The sequence below is a fragment of the Schistocerca americana genome, chromosome 1 (assembly GCF_021461395.2).
Source record: "Schistocerca americana isolate TAMUIC-IGC-003095 chromosome 1, iqSchAmer2.1, whole genome shotgun sequence".
In the NCBI taxonomy this organism is placed as follows: Eukaryota; Metazoa; Arthropoda; class Insecta; order Orthoptera; family Acrididae; genus Schistocerca; species Schistocerca americana.
Genome location: NC_060119.1, coordinates 653306926 through 653328036, shown reverse-complemented (window position 1 = coordinate 653328036; position 21111 = coordinate 653306926). Strand labels below are relative to the sequence as shown.

Below are 21111 nucleotides of genomic sequence, written 5' to 3'. Positions count from 1 at the left end.
GACGTCCCTTTCAGGTTCGGGCCCCACGAGACCACTACCAATTGAAATACGTCCTTAAACCGCCCCTGTGACACCGAATAGCTACCTTCCCAAGGTGATATGTAGTGCGCACAAGATAGTTTTGTGTACACTGAGGTGACAAAAGTTATGTGACAGCTATATGCACGTATACAGGTGGTGACTGTATCCTGTACAACACATATAAAAGGGCGGTGCATTGGCGGAACTACCATTTGTACTCAGGTGATTCATGTGAAAAGGTTTCCAAAGAAACGCGGAATAGTAGTTGGAGCCAGACGCGTGGGAAATTCCATTTCGGAAACTGTTACGGAATTCAGTATTCCGAAATTCATTGAGTGAAGAGTGTCCTGATAATATCAAATTTCAGGCGTTACCTTTCACAGCGACAACGCAGTGACCGGAGTTTGCGTAGAGTTGTCAGTGAAATAATGTGAAAAAACCGCAGAAATCAGTGTGGAACGTACGACGAACGTACTCGTTTGGACAGTGCGGTGAAATCGGGCATTAATGGGCTATGGCAGTTGACGACCGACACGAGTGCCTTTGCTAACAGAACGACGTCGCCTATAGGGCCTCCCATGTATACGTGACCGTATCGGTTGGACCCAACACGACTGGAAAACCGTGACCTGCTCAAATGAGTCTTGATTTCAGGTGGTAAGAGCTAATGGTAGGGTTCGTGTGTGACGAAATCATGGACCCATGTTATCGACAAGGCACTGTGCAAGCTGGTGGTGGCTCTGCAGTGGTGTGGGCTGTGTTTACATGGAATGGAGTGGATCCTCTGATCCAACGGAACTGATCATTGACTGGAAATGGTTATGTTCCGCTACTTGAAGACCATTTTCAGCCATTCATGGAGTTAATATTCCGAAACAACGATGGAATTTTTATGGATGACAATGTGCCCTGTCATCGGATCACAGTTGTTCGTGTTTGGTTTGGAAAACATCCTGGACACTTTTAGCGGATGATTTGGCCACCCATATCTCCCGACATGAACCCCATCGAACATTTATGGGACGAAATAGAGGTGTCAATTCGTGCACAAAATCCTGCACCGGCAACACTTTCAAAATTATGGACGGCTACAGAAGCAGCGTGGCTCACTATTTCTGCAGGGGATTTGTAACGACTTGTTGATGCATGCCACGCCGAACTGCTGCACTACGCCGAGCAAAAGCGGGTCTGACACGACATCGCAATACTTTTGTCATCTCAGTGTACATCAGGCAACGGCACTACAGCCGACAGTTTCGGCGTCGCCATTGATACCAAAATGCCAGCATTCGCCTGTTCCGCATGTGCTATGTCTCCTAAATATTCTTTCTTCCAGCAGTGCTAGTCTTGCGAGTTTCGCAAGATAGCTTCTGTGAAGTTTGGGAGGTACGAGATGGGGTACTGGCGGGCGTACAGCTGCAAGGACAGGTCGTGAGTCGTGCTTGAGTAGGTCAGTCGGTAGGGCACTTGCCCGCACGTAGCGAAAGTGCCGAGTTCGAGTCTCCGTCCGGCTCACAGTTGCCATCTGCCACGTTGTTTCAAATTAGTCCGTTTCGCTGGCGTAGCTTTTCCACATACATGTCTTCCAAATTTCAGTGTTCCCTTCTTTGATCAGGATTTCTACTAGGCCTTGCTTTTTGCGTATTTGATACTGTCCTGAATTCACTATTTCATCTTTCAGAGCAATGCATTCGTCTTCTGTTGTATTCCGTTCCCCTATTTCAGTCTATCGTTGCCTAATGCTCCCTCTGAAGCTCTCAACGTCCTCTGGTTCTTTCAATTTATACAAGTTCTATGTCCTTCAATTCCCACCTTTCTACAATTTTTTTCCGATTTTAATGTGTCGTTTGTAACCAATAATTTATGATCAGAGTCTACACCTGCTTCTGGAAATGTTTTGTAGTTTAAATTCTGATTTCGAAATCTCTGTAGTACCATTGCATAATCTGTCAAAAACCCTTCGTTATCTACAAATCTCTTTCACGTATACAACCTTCTTTCACGATTCTTAAACCAACTGTTAATAATTGTAAAAACGTGTTTTGTACAAAATACTACGAGTCGGCTTCCCCTTCATTAATTTCTCCCAGTCTACCTTCTCTCACTATTTTTCTTTCCCGTACTGTTCCTACTATCGAATTCCAGGCCCTTATATTCATTAAATTTTTGGGTCCCTTAGCTATTTAATGTTCTCTTTTATCTCATTATACAAAGTGTTCATAATCTGCGGCGCTAATAGGTGTATAAAACTGTATGACTGTGGTGGCTGTTGGCTTTGTGTCTACCGAGACTAGGATAGTGCTCTCACTATGCCGTTCATATTAGCTTACCCGCATTCCTATTCTCTTATTAGTGTCAGCTCCCGTCCCTCATTGCACTTCAGCGTGTGAGGATTTACGTAGATTCAGTTGCGCGTTCCTTGCGTTGGTTATATTAGTTACTAATTTCTGTATTCCGATTGTTAACACATTCGGTGGAAAATGAAACCTCCCTGTGGTGTGTAAGCACTGCTTTGCCACTTATTTAAAAGGTGCGCTGTTGAAGGACCGGTATAACGGCGTACAGGAGCTCTTTGTGAAGTAACTGAGTAGAAAGTGGGGACTTGTCTGGTCGCGCTTCAGTTTCCTGGCAGACTACTATTTGATTTTGTGCTGATGACCATGTACTCGCCTGACCAGACTTCCTGTTCTTCCCGCCACAACACATTACCAATTTCCACTATATCTATCTTCAACATTTTCCCTTATAAATTTGTTATATAACTACTCGATTAAGAGATTATTGCCGTACCAGCAGGAATCAAGGTACGCCTACATTCGATACTCAGACCCATGAATGCCAGTTTTGCTCTTCGTAACGAGGACATCCTCCTGCATAGCGGGGGCCAGGAGATCGGAATGGGGAACTATTACACCTCTGTAATATTTTATCCACCAGGATTCCATTATCACTAAGCTACACGGTAGAGCTGAATGCCCTCGGGAGTTCGCAGTATCAACACAGCAAGGCCATGCTGGGTAATGTTTACACGGCCAGATCAGTCAATCACCAAGACAGTTCCCTTGCGCAACCACTGAGAGGGCTGCTGCCCCTCTTCAGTAACTACAAGTTGGTCTGGCCTGTTGTCACTGCACCCACGATACAGCTAATTGTATCGCTGAGCAGTCGCACCTAGGCATGGTGCATGGTAGGGAAAAGTGTTACACATGTGAATGCGACCAATAGCTTACCCAGGATTTTAGATTAGGGGAGAGGGTGAATGGAGAAATAGATTTTTATGATTTCAGGAGCAACGGTTCTGGGTACACTTGCTGCTAGTCAGTATCCTTCCACCATTCTTCAAACTGAGGCTGAATTTGTAACACTACCACAACACTTTATACACATACAAATGATACATTTTTTATTTGATTGACGTTTGTAAAAGAAATCTGTAAAGGTTTATTTTGTGTTTTTTTTTAATTTAATTGTGTTTTTCGTTTGATTTTTGTAACTATTATTGTAATTTTACTGAATCTAGCATAGGCTTTACCAACAATATTTGCAATGTAATGTTTCATAAGGAAAACACTTTGTGGTCGTGAAAGAATAAAAAGATAGCGAGCAGGAGTGTACTCCGTATGCTCCTAATCTGACACTGCAAAGGGTAGCCGCCGGCCGCGGTGGCCGTGCGGTTCTGGCGCTGCAGTCCGGAACCGCGGGACTGCTACGGTCGCAGGTTCGAATCCTGCCTCGGGCATGGGTGTGTGTGATGTCCTTAGGTTAGTTAGGTTTAAGTAGTTCTAAGTTCTAGGGGACTTATGGCCTAAGATGTTGAGTTCCATAGTGCTCAGAGCCATTTGAACCATTTTTTGAAAGGGTAGCCTCTGTAACAGTACAAACAGCGTCATGACCGTCTGGCTGTAAAAGTTATATCGTAAACGGCTAACCTGTAATGCCTCACAGTGGTATGTCACTGAACGTTGCTACGGGTTACTGGAAAGGAGTCATTCATTTAAAGCAAAACTTCAGATAAAAGTGCTTGTACATCTGTGTCGCAAGAAGAAGACACACTCAGCTGCATGATACATCACAAGGTATTGCACTATAAAGAACAACTGGTTCATGTGCAATAAAAGTACCATGTGGAAGCTGCCAGTATAAAAAGGTTGGGTTGTAATTGTGATGAACCCACACTGCACTCGAGGCAACCTACATGCAAAGTACGAAATATACTTGCAAAAAGCATGGATCAGTGTTTAACAGTTAATTCTAAACCGTTCTGTAATCTTTTATTAATCTATGTCGCATTACCTGGGATAATTTCCTGCTATGTATCCTCAATAATGAAATTTACAGTTAGTATGATAGTAATAAACTCCAAGTTATTTGGAATACCTATTGAAGCGTCATCCATATTTAGTTTTTGTATCATTATAAAACAGATGAAAAGAATGTGTGCTTTCGAATATTAAAAACTAAAATAAGAAATTTTTATTTCCTTACTGATTGTAAACGAGAATTGATTTACAAATTATATGAAATATAATGAAAATGGCACGTGAATTTCATACATTATCCTAAAATAAACGTCGTTTTCATAGTTGTGATCCAAAGTCTGTACTCATGAGTGTGTCTATGTTGTATTTCGAACTTATTTACTGTATAAAAGCACAGAGTAATATTGAAATCATAGGGTAATAAATAGTACACGTTACTATGAGGAGCCGGCCGCGGTGGTCTCGCGGTTCTGGGCGCGCAGTCCGGAGCCGCGTGACTGCTGCGGTCGCAGGTTCGAATCCTGCCTCGGGCATGGATGTGTGTGATGTCCTTAGGTTAGTTAGGTTTAAGTAGTTCTAAGTTCTAGGGGACTGATGACCACAGATGTTAAGTCCCATAGTGCTCAGAGCCATTTGAACCATTTACTATGAGGACTTGGGTTTCAGTCTGAAGTTTAGTTGTATTTCTAATTGGTTCAGTAGTGATTTTCAGCAGGCTTCAAACTCTTCTCTTTAACTTTGTAAATGAAAGTCTAAAAAAAGAGATTATTATTATTACTGTAAATTACTGAATTAATGTGACGTCATTATAAAGGGTTGATAACTGTCAGTAAGATAGTCCTAAGACTCCTAATAGGAGTGGTGATAGTTTTTTTGTCACTAAATGGGCAATGAATGCCTTTCTCGTGAGTGACACCAGACTGAATTCCCGCTCCAGCAGTTTTTCGATTTTGCTGCTTCAGAATAATTGCTCAAATTCAGTGAAAGAAAATCGTCCTGTTATCTAAGTGCTTTACTGATAGAACTAAAAACCACTTTTTTGTTACGCAGAAATCTAGGCAACACACATGGTCCGAAACATCTTTGATTTAAGGAAGAGACCGATGCAGCCACAATTTTCTTTGCAATAAGAATAATTATACACGGTGTGGACAAAAATTGAAAACAAAGTGCGACCTGCTTGTTTGAACGTAACTGCAGATTCTAGCCAAGCATGCATGTTACCCTGTTATATGTGACCAGGAATGGTACCCGTGCGATGTCCTCAATACGCAGCAAGTGTCAGTCGTGGTCACAAAGAGTGTTCTGTGTAGTCGTGGGTGGACTATGTCGGAGCTCAGTGAATTCCAACGTCGGCATATTGGTCGGTGCCTCTGTAACCAAGATAGCCGAAGTGTTAGGTGTATGAAGAGGCATCACATGGAAGATTTGTACCGCATACAGGGAAAACGGAAAAACATCATCTGGTAAAACAAAACACGGACGAAAGTGTGTTGAGTGATCGAGACAGACGGTCGTTTAAGGGAATTGTGACGAAAAACACGAGAACTACAGGTGCAAAGGTCACTCCAGAACTGAATGTCGCATTCGCGAACCCTGTCAGAATCAAAACACGAAACGGAGCCTCGGAAGCAGGAATTGCAGGACGAGCTGGTTTTCAATTATTATTGGCTTTCATGACGGCCCCGTACAGCCATCTCAACAAAGGAATGACGCTACGCAGCTAAGGCTAACACAACATCCAGTCCGCTAGTGGAGAAAATCTCCAACCCTGCCGGGAATCGAACCCGGGCCACTTCGCTTTTCACTCCTACATGCTGCCAGCGCAGCTACCGAGGCGGATGGGTTGTAATTCCAAAACCACTCACTAGTCGTGGGAATCCCGTAAAAGGAAAACGTGGTGCCGACGCCATTAAACCTGGACTTTGGAGCAATGACAGTAAACTATTTGTACGCATGAGTCTTTGTTTCACACCGTTTCCAACTTCTGGCCGAGTTTACGTCCCTAGAGTGAAATGTAGCGGGGGATTCGGTGATGAATCTGGTAGCCATTACGTAGTATTTCATGGGCACCATGGTCATTATGCAAGGCCGCATTACTGCCAAGGATTATGTGATTGGCTGATCAGGTCCGTCCCATGGTGCAATGTTTCTTCCCGAATGGTGATGCGGTGTTCCAAAAAGGAAGAGCCCCTGTTCACACAGCTCGCATCGTCCGGGACTGGTCTTGTGAGCATGGGGATGAATTTTCGCATCTCTCCTGGCCACCAGAATCACCAGAACTCAATATTATTGAGCCAGTGATGTCTACTTTGGAGAGAAGAGGAGTGATCTCTATCCTCCTCCATCATTGTTACCTCCGCTTGCCACTAGTTTACAGAAAGATTGGTGCTGTATAAGATTCGTTTGAAAACCACACAGCATGTCTATTTATCCATTCCGAGATGACTGGTAGCTATTTTGAATGCCAACAGTTGTCCTACACCGTATTACGCACGGTGGTATTCTGTAAGTAATTTTCTAACAACAATATAAAATATATAGGTTGAGTACGGGATTACAAATTGGTGGAACAGGTATAGAGTTTGGTTTGCAAAGATTATTTCCTGAGTCTCCTCCTCCCATCCCTCCCCCCTCCGGTTACGCCCACGAATTCGGCAAAGGTGAGATGTCAACATCAGGACGGACAGCAACAGGGACGAGGAAGACAGCGACAATGGCAGTGAGTCCAACTACCCAAAACGACAGAAGACGAAACGGATGTATACAGTGTGCCACATACATGCAGCAAATTTTATTCTAAGTTAATGGAACAGTACTACTTATTTTGTAAATAAAATTAATTCTTCCCCTTTGTAACTGCAGTAATATTGTTGTTCGTGCGTGTATATCGTTATACATAGATTAACACTCAAAACAGCCCGTTTTTTTGTATATGTAAATGACATACAAACATGATTGCATACTTTTATTCAGTTGTGTCGTAAGATTTAATCTTATGGGGAATTTCTACTAAGATGAAAATATCTGGATACGTGCGCTTAGGACTCGTGCACCGAGGGTTCCGTTCAAACATAATTATGCATATAGATAGTTCATCCAGCCCGGGGATCGAGAATCTCGACGGTTTTCGCCTCTTATCGATTTCGATACTGGCAAGCTACCGGTCCCGATATTCCAGGACTTTCGAAATGCTTTAATTTTAAGTTTTACCTGTGTAGTGCTACTGTAATTTTTCATTTCTTTTATTAATTTGTAGTTATATTAACATGCTGCGCTAACTGGCAACTGTATTTATTTCATATTTTGATACTCGAAAACTCACTCATGACCTGTAGGGTATATCCCGTTTACCTAGAATCATGAAATATGGCAAAAGCAGGGCTTCACATTACAAGTAAAGGAAAAAATCTGAAAATGGTTGATTATACCTCCACGGGACCGAGGACCTTAGAATGCGATATAAATTTCAACTACATACAGTACGGCTCCTGAGAAAGACGGACAGAAGGCAGACAACAAAGTAATCATGTAAGCACATCAACAGAATTCGCAATTGCTAATAAGGACTACTATCAGCTGTAGAACGGAATGACGACAATGAACATTTGTGCCGGAGCAGGACTCGAAGCCGGATTTCCCGCTTATCGCGAGCGGCCGCCTTACCAGTTGGCGATCCGTACACTTCTCACGGCCAGACCCAAACTTCCACATGTCGTCAGCCACCCCTCTACGACCTGAACTCGTACATTCATTATGTATATTCCGTACAGATCAGACGTTGTACTCCAAAGTCGCTTGCCGGTATCGGTAGATAAATACGATATTGCAGTGCTTGAGTTATTCTGATTACGATGCAAAGTTCCTTTGGACGGCATGCAGGCATTAATCAGAATAACACAAGCACTGCAATATCGTGATCATATAAGGGTTCCGTTTTTACCGATTCATCCACGGAACCCTCTAAAACTGTTTATTCCACAGAAGTGTCCATTAGCATTATTGTGTAAACTTCGTAACTTGCAGAAGCATCCTCAGCGTCCTAGCGATTCTTAAATTTGCATGCGAACATATTCTCCCTACACTACAAATAGCAGTAATCTCAGTACTGAGTGTACCTCACACTCTTTGGTTCAAAATGTCATACTGGGTGTTACAGAATGACATTTTAAAACTATGGGTAGTTGTAAATCATGAAATTTTCAATGTTTTAATATAAGGGACCTATAGCCGTAAACGGCTTTCTTCAGCCACCACAGGACTGTTAAAAATCCACGCATTACCTTTGCGAGAAGCTACCAAGTGAGATTCTCAGTAAAAACTCTGGCCGGAATTCTTGGAGATCACCTTATTGGACCGCACATCTTACCAGATCGTTTGAATGGTGCGTGGTATTTGAACATTCTGGACACTTAGATCGTTGGCCCAGGGCCTATCTTACAGACAACTTCAGTCATAGAGTAATTATTGGAAGGGGATGCCCGGTTCGTCGGCGTTTGTGCTCCCTCGACCTCAGCACTCTTGGCTATTTACTCAGGCGTTATGTAAAGGCCCTTGTGTGCACAACACCAGTAGGGATAGTACCTGAGCGTATTGAGCGCTTCCTTACAGCGTTTTCGTGATGACTGGTTGTTGTGTGATGTCCTTAGGTTAGTTAGGTTTAAGTAGTTCTAAGTTCTAGGGGACTGATGTCCATAGATGTTAAGTCCCATAGTGCTCAGAGCCATTTGAACCTTACAGCGTTTAATACCATCAGAGGGGAGCGTGGAATCTTACAGATAATCAGACAAAACATGGTTCGTTGTTGAACATTATCTAATGACTTGATCGTCGCCACATTGAACATTTACATTACGGGAGCGGAGCAACAGATTCGGTTTACAGCATTTGATTGTACTCTACTATCAGTAATCTTTTTCCGAACAACAGTATTCAGGTGTTTCATTTAGGTTACCAATTGCGTAGGATGTGCATTTTGCTATAGAAACTTTATTTCACATTTACGGCTAGAGGTCTCTTATATCAAAACTTTCAAAATTTTGTCCTCTTCAATCTCCCAAACGTATAAAACGTCATTATCCAGCATCCTGTATACTCTGCTGCAGAAGTCTGCAACCTGTTACCGGTGTGCCGCAGGCAGGAAACTGAAAATGCCCAAAGATTTAAAAACAAAGTAATGGATTGTCTAACTAGCCATTATTTCTACAATTTACGAGGAAGCTGGGGCATAATCTTTGGTTGTTTTATGTTATTGGTTCGTGCTCTCTCAGGAAAACAAAATTAAAAATATACAGGGTGGTCCATTGATCGTGGCCGGGCCTAATATCTCACGAAATAAGCGCCAAACGAAAAAACTACAATGAACGAAACTTGTCTAGCTTGAAGGGGGAAACCAGATGGCGCTATGGTTGGCCCGATAGATGGCGCTGCCATAGGTCAAACGGATATCAACTGCGTTTTATAAAATAGGAGCCCCCATTTTTGTAACATATTCGTGTAGTACGTAAAGAAATATGAATGTTTTAGTTGGACCACTTTTTTCGCTTTGTGATAGATGGCGCTGTAATAGTCACAAACTTATGGCTGCCAATTTTAGACGAACCATTGGTAACAGTTGGGTTTTTTAAATTAAAATACAGAACGTAAGTACGTTTGAATATCTTATTTCGGTTGTTCCAATGTGATACATGTAACTTTGTGAACTTATCATTTTTGAGAACGCCTGCTGTTACAGCGTGATTATCTGTAAATACCACATTAATACAATAAATGTTCAAAATGATGTCCGTCAACCTCAATGCATTTGGCAATACGTGTAAAGACATTCCTCTCAACAGCGAGTAGTTCGCCTTCCGTGATGTTCGCACATGCATTGACAATGCGCTGACGCATGTTGTCAGGCGTTGTCGGTGGATCACGATAGCAAATATCCTTCAACTTTCCTCACAGAAAGAAATCCGGGGACGTCAGATCCGGTGAACGTGAGGGCCATGGTACGGTGCTGCGACGCCCAATCCAGCTGTCATGAAATACGCTATTCAACAGCGCTTCAACCGCACGCGAGCTATGTGCCGGACATCCATCATGTTGGAAGTACATCGCCATTCCGTCATGCAGTGAAACATCTTGTAGTAACATTGGTAGAACTTTACGTAGGAAATCAGCATACATTGCACCATTTAGATTGCCATCGATAAAATGGGGGCCAATTATCCTTCCTCCCATAATGCTGCACCATACGTTAACCGGCCAAGGTTGCTGATGTTCCACTTGTCGCAGCCATCGTGGATTTTCCGTTGCCCAATAGTGCATATTACGCCGGTTTACGTTACCGCTGTTGGTGAATGACGCTTCGCCGCTAAAATAGAACGCGTGCAAAAAATCTGTCATCGTCCCGTAATTTCTCTTGTGCCCAGTGGCAGAACTGTACACGACGTTCAAAGTCGTTGCCATGCAATTCCTGGTGCATAGAAATATGGTACGGGAGCAATCGATGTTGATGTATCATTCACAACACCGACGTTTTTGAGATTCCCGATTCTCGCGCAATTTGTCTGCTACTGATGTGCGGATTAGCCGCCACAGCAGCTAAAACACCTACTTGGGCATCATCATTTGTTGCAGGTCGTGGTTGACGTTTCACATGTGGCTGTACACTTTCTGTTTCCTTAAATAACGTAACTATCCGGCGAACGGTCCCGACACGTGGATGATGTCGTCCAGGATACCGAGCAGCATACATAGCACACGACCGTTGGGCATTTTGATCACAATAGCCGTACATCAACACGATATCGACCTTTTCCGCAATTGGTAAACGGCCCATTTTAACTCGGGTAATGTATCACGAAGCAAATACTGCCCGCACTGGCGAAATGTTACGTGATACCAGGTACTTATACGTTTGTGACTATTACAGTGCCATCTATCACAAAGCGAAAACAGTGGTCCAACTAAAATATTCATACTTCTTTACGTACTACACGAATATGTAATAAAAAGTTGGGGTTCCTATTTTTAAAAAAACAGTTGATAACCGTTTGACCTATGGCAGCGCCATCTAGCGGCCAACCATAGCGCCATCTGGTTTCCCCCTTCAAGCTAGATGAGTTTCGTTCTTTGTAGTTTTTTTCGTTTGTGCTTACTTCGTGAGATATTTGGCCCGGTCACTATCAATGGACCACCCTGTATATTTATGACGAAACGCAGAGTTCTGTGCACTGTAACAGATTCAAAATGAAACCAGAAAAAACGACGGGCTGCATCCAGCTAGCAAATATGTAACGTGATATCACTGTTCCACTTGAAGATGAGAGAAACTCTGGAAACGCGCCGTGAGATGAAATTAAAAGGGTGACTGAGGAAGATAATCGTTTTACATGGGCTTTTATTAAATGCCGGAGCTGTATAAAGTAAATTCCGCGTAACTGTTAATTTTTGTACTAGATAGATCCTGAATCTGCCATTACGCGCCGCGCGGGATTAACCGAGCGGTTTAGGGCGCTGCAGTCATGGACTGTGCGGCTGGTCCCTCGGGCATGGGTGTGTATGTTTGTCCTTAGGATAATTTAGGTTAAGTAGTGTGTAAGCTTAGGGACTGATGACCTTAGCAGTTAAGTCCCATCAGATTTAACACACATTTGAACATTTTTTTGCCATTACGCAGACAGCGACGGTGTAAAGAAACATAATTTGTTTGAAGTATTAGATGAAAACAGCAACTGCGTATTATAGGAGGAAACTCAGTGGAGTGGCTTGTTTCTAATGATAGCGGCAATTACCACTGCAACGGACACGGGTTCATAGAGTTTGGGCCGTGGGTAATAGAAAAGTGTTGCGCGTTCGGATGAATCATGTTTCGTGTTAACGAGGCTGACAGTGTGCAGATATGCCGTCATCCAGCTGAATGGCTGCTCAGAACATGTCCTGCCCAACTGGCGCAGGTTAGTGGAGTAGGTAACATCCTGTGGGGGACATCCACCTAGCCTTCTACAAAATGAGACCTCCTATAGTAACCGAAGACACCATGGGCTGCGGACTCCGTGAACATTACTGCAGACCACCTACAGCTCTTAATGCTTGATGTCTTCCCCGACGGCGATGGAGTCTTCCACCAGAATAACTGTCCATCTCACAAGGCCAGAATCGCGCTACATCGTTCTGGGCAGCTCTATAGAGAACTCCAGTTGATGTCTCCACCACCAGATTCGGCTGTCCTGAACCCAACGGAAAACATGTGGGACGCTATTGGACATCAGCTCTGCGCCCTCCAGCCCCCGACCCTTTACTAATGGAAATAGCATAACATGTGCGTAGACATCAGGTGCCACGTACCTCCTGGAACCTACCGATGACTTGTCCAATCCACGCCACCCGGACTCACAGCTGCATTGCGATCGAGAGTGGACGAGTGCGCTATTGAGCAATCGGTCATAACCATATAATGGAGGTTTTCACGGTCGGCGTTGGGGTCCTTGGCGAGTTTTGGTTCATGATCATTAAGTCTAGATCTATGACATATTTCTGGACTTAATATCTCCTTCCCTAATGCCGGAGACAACGTCGCGGACTATAAAGACTCAGATAATTATTTCGAACTTAAAAGCACATACACTGAGGTGACAAAATTCATGGGATACCGTCTAATATTGTGTCTGACCTTTTGTCTGGCGTACTGCAGCAACTCGACCTGGCGTGAACTCGAGTCGTTGGAAGTCCCCTGCAGAAATATTGAGCCATGCTGCCTCTATAACCGCCCGTAATTAGGAAAGTGTTGCCGGTGCACGATTTTGTGCACGAATTGCTCTCTATAATGTCCCTAAATATTCGCTGGAATTCATGTCGGGCGATCTGAGTAACCAATCATGCAATCGCATTGTTCGGAACGGTCTTAAAGCCAATCGTGAACAGTTGTGCTCCGGCGACATAGTACATCGTTTTTTGGGAGATGAAGTCCATGAATGGCTGCAATAGGTCTCCAAGTTGCCGAGGAGAACCATTTCCTGTCAATGATGGGTTGAATTGGACCAGAGGACCCAGTCCCTTCCATGTAAAATACTACCTACGCCGTTATTGAGCCATCATTAGCTTGCACAGTGTCTTGTTAACAACTTTGGTGCATTGTTTCATGCAACCTGCACAACACTCCAACACTACCAATGGATCTCACCAACTGATATCGGCACTCATGTGACCAGGCTACAGTTTCCCAATCGTCTAGGATCCAGCCGTTATAGCCACGAGTCCACGACAGGCGCTGCAGATTTAGGGAAATCACGGAAAACCTAAATCAGGATGGCCGGACGCGGGATTGAACCGTCGTCAAAAATGATTCAAATGGCTCTGAGCACTATGGGACTTAACATCTAAGGCCATCAGTCCCCTAGAACTTAGAACTACTTAAACCTAACTAACCTAAGGACATCACACACATCCATGCCCGAGGCAGGATTCGAATCTGCGACCGTAGCAGCAGCGTGGTTCCGGACTGAAGCGCCTAGAACCGCTCGGCCACTCCGGCGAACCGTCGTCCTCCCGTGACCATAATAACTTGGCTCTGCGTACATAAAGTAATCTAGAAGCAATTACAATTATCCGTTTGAGTAAATTAATGCTAGTCGTAACTTGTTGTTGGTATACTTTGCAGAGAGAGCCAGGAGCGGTGACTTCTGTTACTACGTTATGTAACTTGACTCGTCCCACACCCTAAAAGTCCCACCTTTATAGCGTGATTTAAGCAACAAGGTTTGTCTAATGAACAGATTTGTTGCTGTGTGGTCATTTAACCGAAGGCCATTACAAACAGGGAAAAATTTCGTAATCCGTAAAAACACCAGTCATTTACGGGAGGTGCATAGCACAAGAAGGTGCAAAGTAGAGTGCAAGGGAACAGTAGAACAACCATAGACAACATTTTTGTTCATTCCTCATTACTAGAAGGGCATTCTGTTAGCAAAAATGTGAATGGCCTATCAGATCATGATGCACAAATTTTAACTTTAAAAGATTTTTGTGCTGCAACACGTGTTAAATATAGTCATCAGCTGTTCAGGAAAGCTGATCCAGTTGCTGTAGAGACCTTTGTAAACCTTATAAAGGAACAAGAGTGGTAAGATGTTTATAGCGCTGATACAGTAGACGATAAATACAATGCTTTTCTCAAGACTTTTCTCATGCTCTTTGAAAGTTGCTTTCCGTTAGAACGTTTAAAACAGTGTAATAGCACAAACAGGCAGCCTGGGTGGCTGACTAGAGGGTTAAGAATATCTTGTAGAACAAAGTGGCAATTATATCAAAACGTTAGAAACAGTCAAAATCTAAATGCAGCAGCCCATTACAAACAGTATTGTAAGGTGCTTAAAAATGTTATTAGGAAGGCAAAAAGTATGTGGTATGCAGATAGAATAGCTAAGTTTCAGGATAAAATTAAAACCATATGGTCAGTCGTAAAGGAAGTTGCTGGTCTGCAGAGACAGGTCGAGGATATAGAATCAGTGCGTAGTGGGAATGTCCGTGTTACTGATAAGTCGCATATATGTGCAGTATTTAATAATTACTTTCTGAATATAGCAGGTGAACTAAATAGAAACCTAGTCCCAACAGGGAATCATATGGCGCTCTTAGAAAAAAGTGTTCCGAGACTGTTACCTGAAATGCTCCTCCATGATACTGACAAGAGGGAGATTGAGTTAATAATTAAATCACTAAAGACCAAGAACTCTCATGGATATGACGGGGTATCTAGCAGAATACTGAAGTATTGTTCTATGTATGTTAGCTCAGTTATCAGCCATATCTGTAACTTTTCCTTTAGGAGTGGTCGGTTTCCTGACCGATTAAAGTACTCGGTAGTGAAGCCACTTTATAAAAAGGGAGACATTGATAATGTTGACAATTATAGACCTATTTCTATGCCGTCGGCGTTTGCTAAAGATATCGAGAGGGTTGTATATACAAGGTTACTGGAGCATTTAAATTCACATAATTTGCTGTCAAATGTTCAGTTTGGTTTTAGAAATGGTTTAACAATTGAAAATGCTATATTCTCTTTTCTCTGTGAGGTTTTGGACGGATTAAATAAAAGGTTGCGAACGCTAGGTGTTTTCTTTGATTTAACGAAGGCTTTTGACTGTGTTGACCACAAAATATTACTGCAGAAGTTGACCATTATGGAGTAAGGGGAGTAGCTTACAATTGGTTCGCCTCTTACTTTAAGAACAGAAAGCACAGGGTAATTCCCCGCAATATTGAGAGTGGTAGTGATGTTCAGTCCCAATGGGGCACTGTTAAGTGAGGCGTTCCCCAAGGGTCGGTGCTGGGGCCACTGCTGTTTCTTATTTATATAAATGATATGCCTTCTAGTATTACAGGTGATTCAAAAATATTTCTGTTTGCTGATGACACCAGCTTGATAGTGAAGGATCTTGTGTGTAATATTGAAACAGTAACAAATAATGTAGTTCATGAAATAAGTTCGTGGCTTGTGGAAAATAATTTGATGCTAAATCACAGTAAGACTCAGTTTTTACAGTTTCTAACTCACAATTCAACAAGAACCGATATTTTGATCAGACAGAATGGGCATATTATAAGCGAGACGGGACAGTTCAAGTTCCTAGGCGTTCGGATAGATAGTAAGCTGTTGTGGAAAGCCCATGTCGAGGATCTTGTTCAGAAGCTAAATGCTGCTTTATTTACCATTAGAACAGTATCTGAAATAAGTGACACTTCAACACGAAAAGTAGTCTACTTCGCATATTTTCATACGCTTATGTCGTATGGTATTATTTTTTGGGGTAATTCTTCTGATTCAAAAAGGGTATTTTTGGCTCAAAAACGGGCTGTTCGAGCTATATGTGTTGTAAGTTCGAGAACCTCTTGTCGATCCCTATTCAAAAATCTGGGAATTCTGACATTGCCCTCACAGTATATATTTTCTTTAATGTCGTTTGTTGTTAGCAATATTAGCCTATTTCCAAGAGTTATCAGCTTTCACTCAGTTAATACTAGGCAGAAATCAAATCTGCATGTAGAATGCACTTCCTTGACTCTTGTGCAGAAAGGAGTGCAGCATTCTGCTGCATCCATTTTCAATAAGCTACCACAAGAACACAAAAATCTTAGCAGTAGCCCAAACTCTTTTAAGTCTAAACTGAAGAGTTTCCTCATGGCTCACTCCTTCTATTCTGTCGAGGAGCTCCTGGAAGAGCTAAAAAATTAAGCAAATTCCAGTGCTACATTGTTGATTTTCTTCATTTAAACTTACGACTTGTCACCTGAATATGACTTTTTATATTTCATTTTATCTGTTTCTAATATCGTGTTATAATTTCATGTATTGACTCGTTCCATGACCATGGAGACTTCTCCTTAATTTGGTCCCACGGAACAATAAATAAATAAATAAATAAAATAAAATAGACGTTTGCTGTGAGACATTTCAGTACTACTAGCAGCAGCGTCAATTGAAAGAATTTGCTCTCTCGACTGACCTATTACTCTACCACAACTTTACTGCACCTGGGCCAATCGTGGGTTATCACGGTTTGAAAATACTAACACGAATTCTATATAGAAGAATGGAAAAAACTAGAAGAAGCCGACCTTCCGGAAGATCAGTTTGGATTCCAGAGAAATGTAGGAACACTCGTGGCAATACTGATTCTACGACTTATTGTAGAAGATAGGTTAAGAAAAGGCAAACGTCAGCTCATAGCATTTCTAGATTTAGAGGAAGCTTTTGACAATGTTGACTGGAATACCCTCTTTGAAAGTCTGAAGGTAGCAAGAGTAAAATACAGGGAGCGAAGGATTCGAACCTGCGACTGTATCAGGCGCGTGGAAGCGCCTAGAAACCGCTCGGCCACAGCAGCTGGCCGCACATTCTGTGAACGAGTATCTCGAATGTTCACGTGCTACTGTCGTGAGCATCTATGGAGAGTGGCAGGTCAGTGAAACTACGACTAGGCGCTAAATGGTTGGACGTCCACTACTCTTCACAGAACGTGCCGTTCGGAGGCTTGTCTGCTTCGTGAAGTAGGACAGGTGGCATCTCTGCCGAAAGACCACAATGCTGGTGCACACACAAGTGTTTCGGAGCTCAACGTTCATCGTACGTTGAACATACGAGTTCCGCAGCAGACCAGCTCAGTTTGTTCACATGTTGACCCAAAGACATCCTCAATTACACTTGGGCATGGGCACGTGACCATCGGGATCCGAGCGCCGATCAGTGGAAATGTGTCGGCTCTTCGGGTGAATCACATTTTTGCCACACTATGTCGCTGGTCGTCTCCACAAACGCAGTCATCTCAGTGAACGGCGTTTCGAAACGTACAGCGCACCACGGTCACGTGCTGGTGGGAGTAGTAGTTCTATGCTACGGGAGACATTCTCCTGCGCTTGTATGGGACCTGTGGCAGTAATCGAAGACAAGTTGACAGCTGCAAACCACCCGCGTCCCTTCATGCTTGATGTATTGTGCCGCAGGGGAGTGTCGTCGGACCGTTGTTATTCACGATATACATAATTGACCTCGTGGATAACATCGAAACTTCACTGAGGCTTTTTGCAGATGATGCTGTGGTATACGAGAGGTTGTAACAATGGAAAATTGTACTGAAATGCAGGAGGATCTGCAACGAATTGACGCATGGTGCAGGGAATGGCTATTGAATCTCAATGTGGACAAGTGTAATGTGCTGCGAATACATAGAAAGAAAGATCCTTTATCAGTTAGCTACAATATAGCAGGTCAGCAACTGGAAGCAGTTAATTCCATAAATTATCTGGGAGTAGGCAATAGGAGTGATTTAAAATGGAATGATCATATAAAGTTGATCGTCGGTAAAGCAGATGCCAGACTGAGATTCATTGGAAGAATCCTAAGGGAATGCAATCCGAAAACAAAGGAAGTAGGTTACAGTACGCTTGTTCGCCCACTGCTTGAAGATTGCTCACCAGTGTTGGATCCGTACCAGATAGGGTTGATAGAAGAGAGAGAGAAGATCCAACGGAGAGCAGCGCGCTTCGTTACAGGATCATTTAGTAATCGCGAAAGCGTTACAGAGATGATAGATAAACTCCAGTAGAAGACTCTGCAAGAGAGACGCTCAGTAGCTGAAATTTGTTGAAGTTTCGAGAACATACCTTCACCGAGGAGTCAAGCAGTATATTGCTCCCTCCTACGTATATCTCGCGAAGAGACAAAATGAGAATAAAGTCAGAGAGATTAGAACCCACACATAGGCATACCGAAAATCATTCTTTCCACGAACAATACGAGACTGGAATAGAAGGGAGAACCGATAGAGGTACTCAAGGTACCCCCGCCACACACCGTCAGGTGGCTTGCTGAGTATGGGTGTAGATGTAGATGTCTTCCTCGATGGCGATATCATCTTTTAGCATTATAATTGTGGTTTGAGGAGCATTACAGTGAACTCAGTTGATGTCTCGGCAGCCAAATTCGCCTGATGTAAATCCTAGGGAACCTACCTAGTTCGCTATCGGGCGCCATCATGACGTACGCAAATCAGCGGCCCTTTGCATGACCTGTGCGTAGGCTTCTAATGCCTGATACCTACCAACAAAATGTCGGATCCCTGACACTCAGAATCAGTGACATATCCTAAGACGGGCCAACAAGCTGTTAGGCATGCGGTCATAATGCTTTGGCTCATCAGTGTATGTACAAGTGTTCTGACAGCATTCAAAGTGTGGTGCGTTTTCCTTAACCATTAATGTACTTGTTTGCTGTCACCTCATCGCATGTTTCCGACAATCGCCACGGAATGCCAAATGCAATAATATCTTGGTCGGGTAGCACATGTGGGAAGGGAACGTCACTCTGGTGTGAACAGCCGCCGCTGGTTGTCAACAGGGCAGGACGCGGGGCGTTTAGTGCAGCCGGTGCTGGTGCTCTCACCTGAGGTCCCTGGGCAGCACGGTGAGGATGATCCTGAGACGCCTGTGGTAGGCCACGGCCAGCCCCAGCACCGCCAAGGCGACCGCGCGCAGCAACAGGTGCATCGCCAGCGGCCAGCTGGAGCACACGACGATCGCGGTCGCGCCCAGCGCCGCCAATACGGGAACCACGCGCCACTCCCCCTGCATCATTGCTCGCTGCCGGCAGAGGGCACACTGACTGCTTCCGCCGGCCTCCCGCCAACTCTGCACGCGCTCTTCGCTACCCCCACTTCCCGTCCCACACAGCCCATCTACGGGCGTTGCGCATGCGCGTTGATGCTGGGGTATACTGGGGCAGAGACACGTGCTGCGCAGTTTGCGTCGTGCGTGTTTGCGGAAGTGCGTGGACCCAACAGAGCGCAAGTTGAGACAGTCATCGCGCATGAACACAGATAACTATAAATCATACAAAAAATGTGAGTTTTTTTTGTTATCTATCTTCTCACTGTCTATGTGGCCCGCCACGAATTGTCCTTCTGTGCCAACTTCTTTTATCTCTCTGCAATAAATGTTCTCCATTAGTTATTGGATATACCGCGTGGTTATAATTAAAGCGGAGCTATTCACAGAGATCCAGTGTGGGGTGTGATTATCACATGGCAGCGAGATTTGGTAGATATTACAATGCTTTAACGCGGAACATATTCATGCTGGAAACGAATTAGTTCCAATAGTGGCCACCAGGTGCAAATCTGGCGCTTTCAATGCAAGAAAGACGTATAGAAATATTCTCAGAAGTAATGGATTAGGAACGGTACGTATAGGTCAAGGCTAAACAAGTGAGAAAGGCATAACGTTGATTACACTATTAACCACCACTTACATAGTTTGTTCATTATGTACACCGAAGAAGTCGACGAGATGCTGCATCGCTCAAACGATGTGGTCAACAGTTGCTCACAGCAGTTACGGAGGAATCTAAGCAACGTGTTCCTGTATGCTGGCTTTCAGATCAGGTAAGGACCGAACGTGTCCCTGGTAAACACGTTCTTTTAGACAGCCACTGAGACAAAAGTCACAAGGATTCAGATCAGGTGATCTTGCAGGTCATCCATCTAAAAACACCTTCGAAGACAAGTTCGTGGAAGATTCAGTGAAGCAGATCTTTCACTGGGCGAGCGACATGAGGTGTTTCCCTGTCTTTCATGAAAACATTGATTTACACACAGTCGCGCTCTTCCAAAGCAGGAATCTACATCTAGTTCTACGTCTACGTGCTTACTCAGCTGTTCACAATAAAGTGCTTGGCAGAGGGTTCAATGAACCACCTTCAAGGTGTCTCTCTACTGTACCACTCTCGAAAGGCGCGAGGGGAAAACGAGGATTTAAATTTTTCTGTGCGAGCCCTGATTTCTCTTATTTTATAGTAATGATTATTTCTCCCTATGTAGGTGGTTGCTTACAGAATGTTTTCGCTATCGGAGGAGAAAACTGGTGGTTGAAATTTCATGAGAAGATCCTGTCGCAACGAAAAAGCCTTTGTTTTAATGATTCCCACTCTAATTCACGTATCATGTCTGTAACACTATCTCCCCTATTTCGCGATAATACAAAACGATCTGCCCTTCTTTGAACTTCTTCGATGTCATCCGTCAATCCCACCTGATGCGGATGCCACACCTCACAGCAATACTCCAGAATAGGGAGGACAAGCGTGGTGTCAGCAGTCTCTTTAATAGATCTGTTGCCCCTTTAAAGTATTCTGCCAATGAATCGCAGTGTTTGGTTTGCTCTACCCACAACATTATCTATGAGCTCGTTCCAGTTTAGGTTATTAGTAATTGTAATCCCTATGTATTTAGATGAATTTACAGCCTTCAGATTTTGTGACTTATTGCATAATCGAAATTTAGCGGATTTCTTT

General features: G+C 43.6%; 1 protein-coding gene across 1 annotated transcript in view; it reads right to left on the bottom strand.

Moving 5' to 3' along the window:
- LOC124608137 (long-chain fatty acid transport protein 4-like) overlaps window positions 1–19430 on the bottom strand; it is a 325190-nt gene extending 305760 nt beyond the window's left edge. Inside the window, exon 1 of the mRNA XM_047139962.1 lies at window positions 19207–19430. Coding sequence (XP_046995918.1) covers window positions 19207–19397 — 191 coding nt within the window. The 5' untranslated portion in view covers window positions 19398–19430. The remainder of the gene's footprint in view (window positions 1–19206) is intronic.
- Window positions 19431–21111: the final 1681 nt, after the last annotated feature.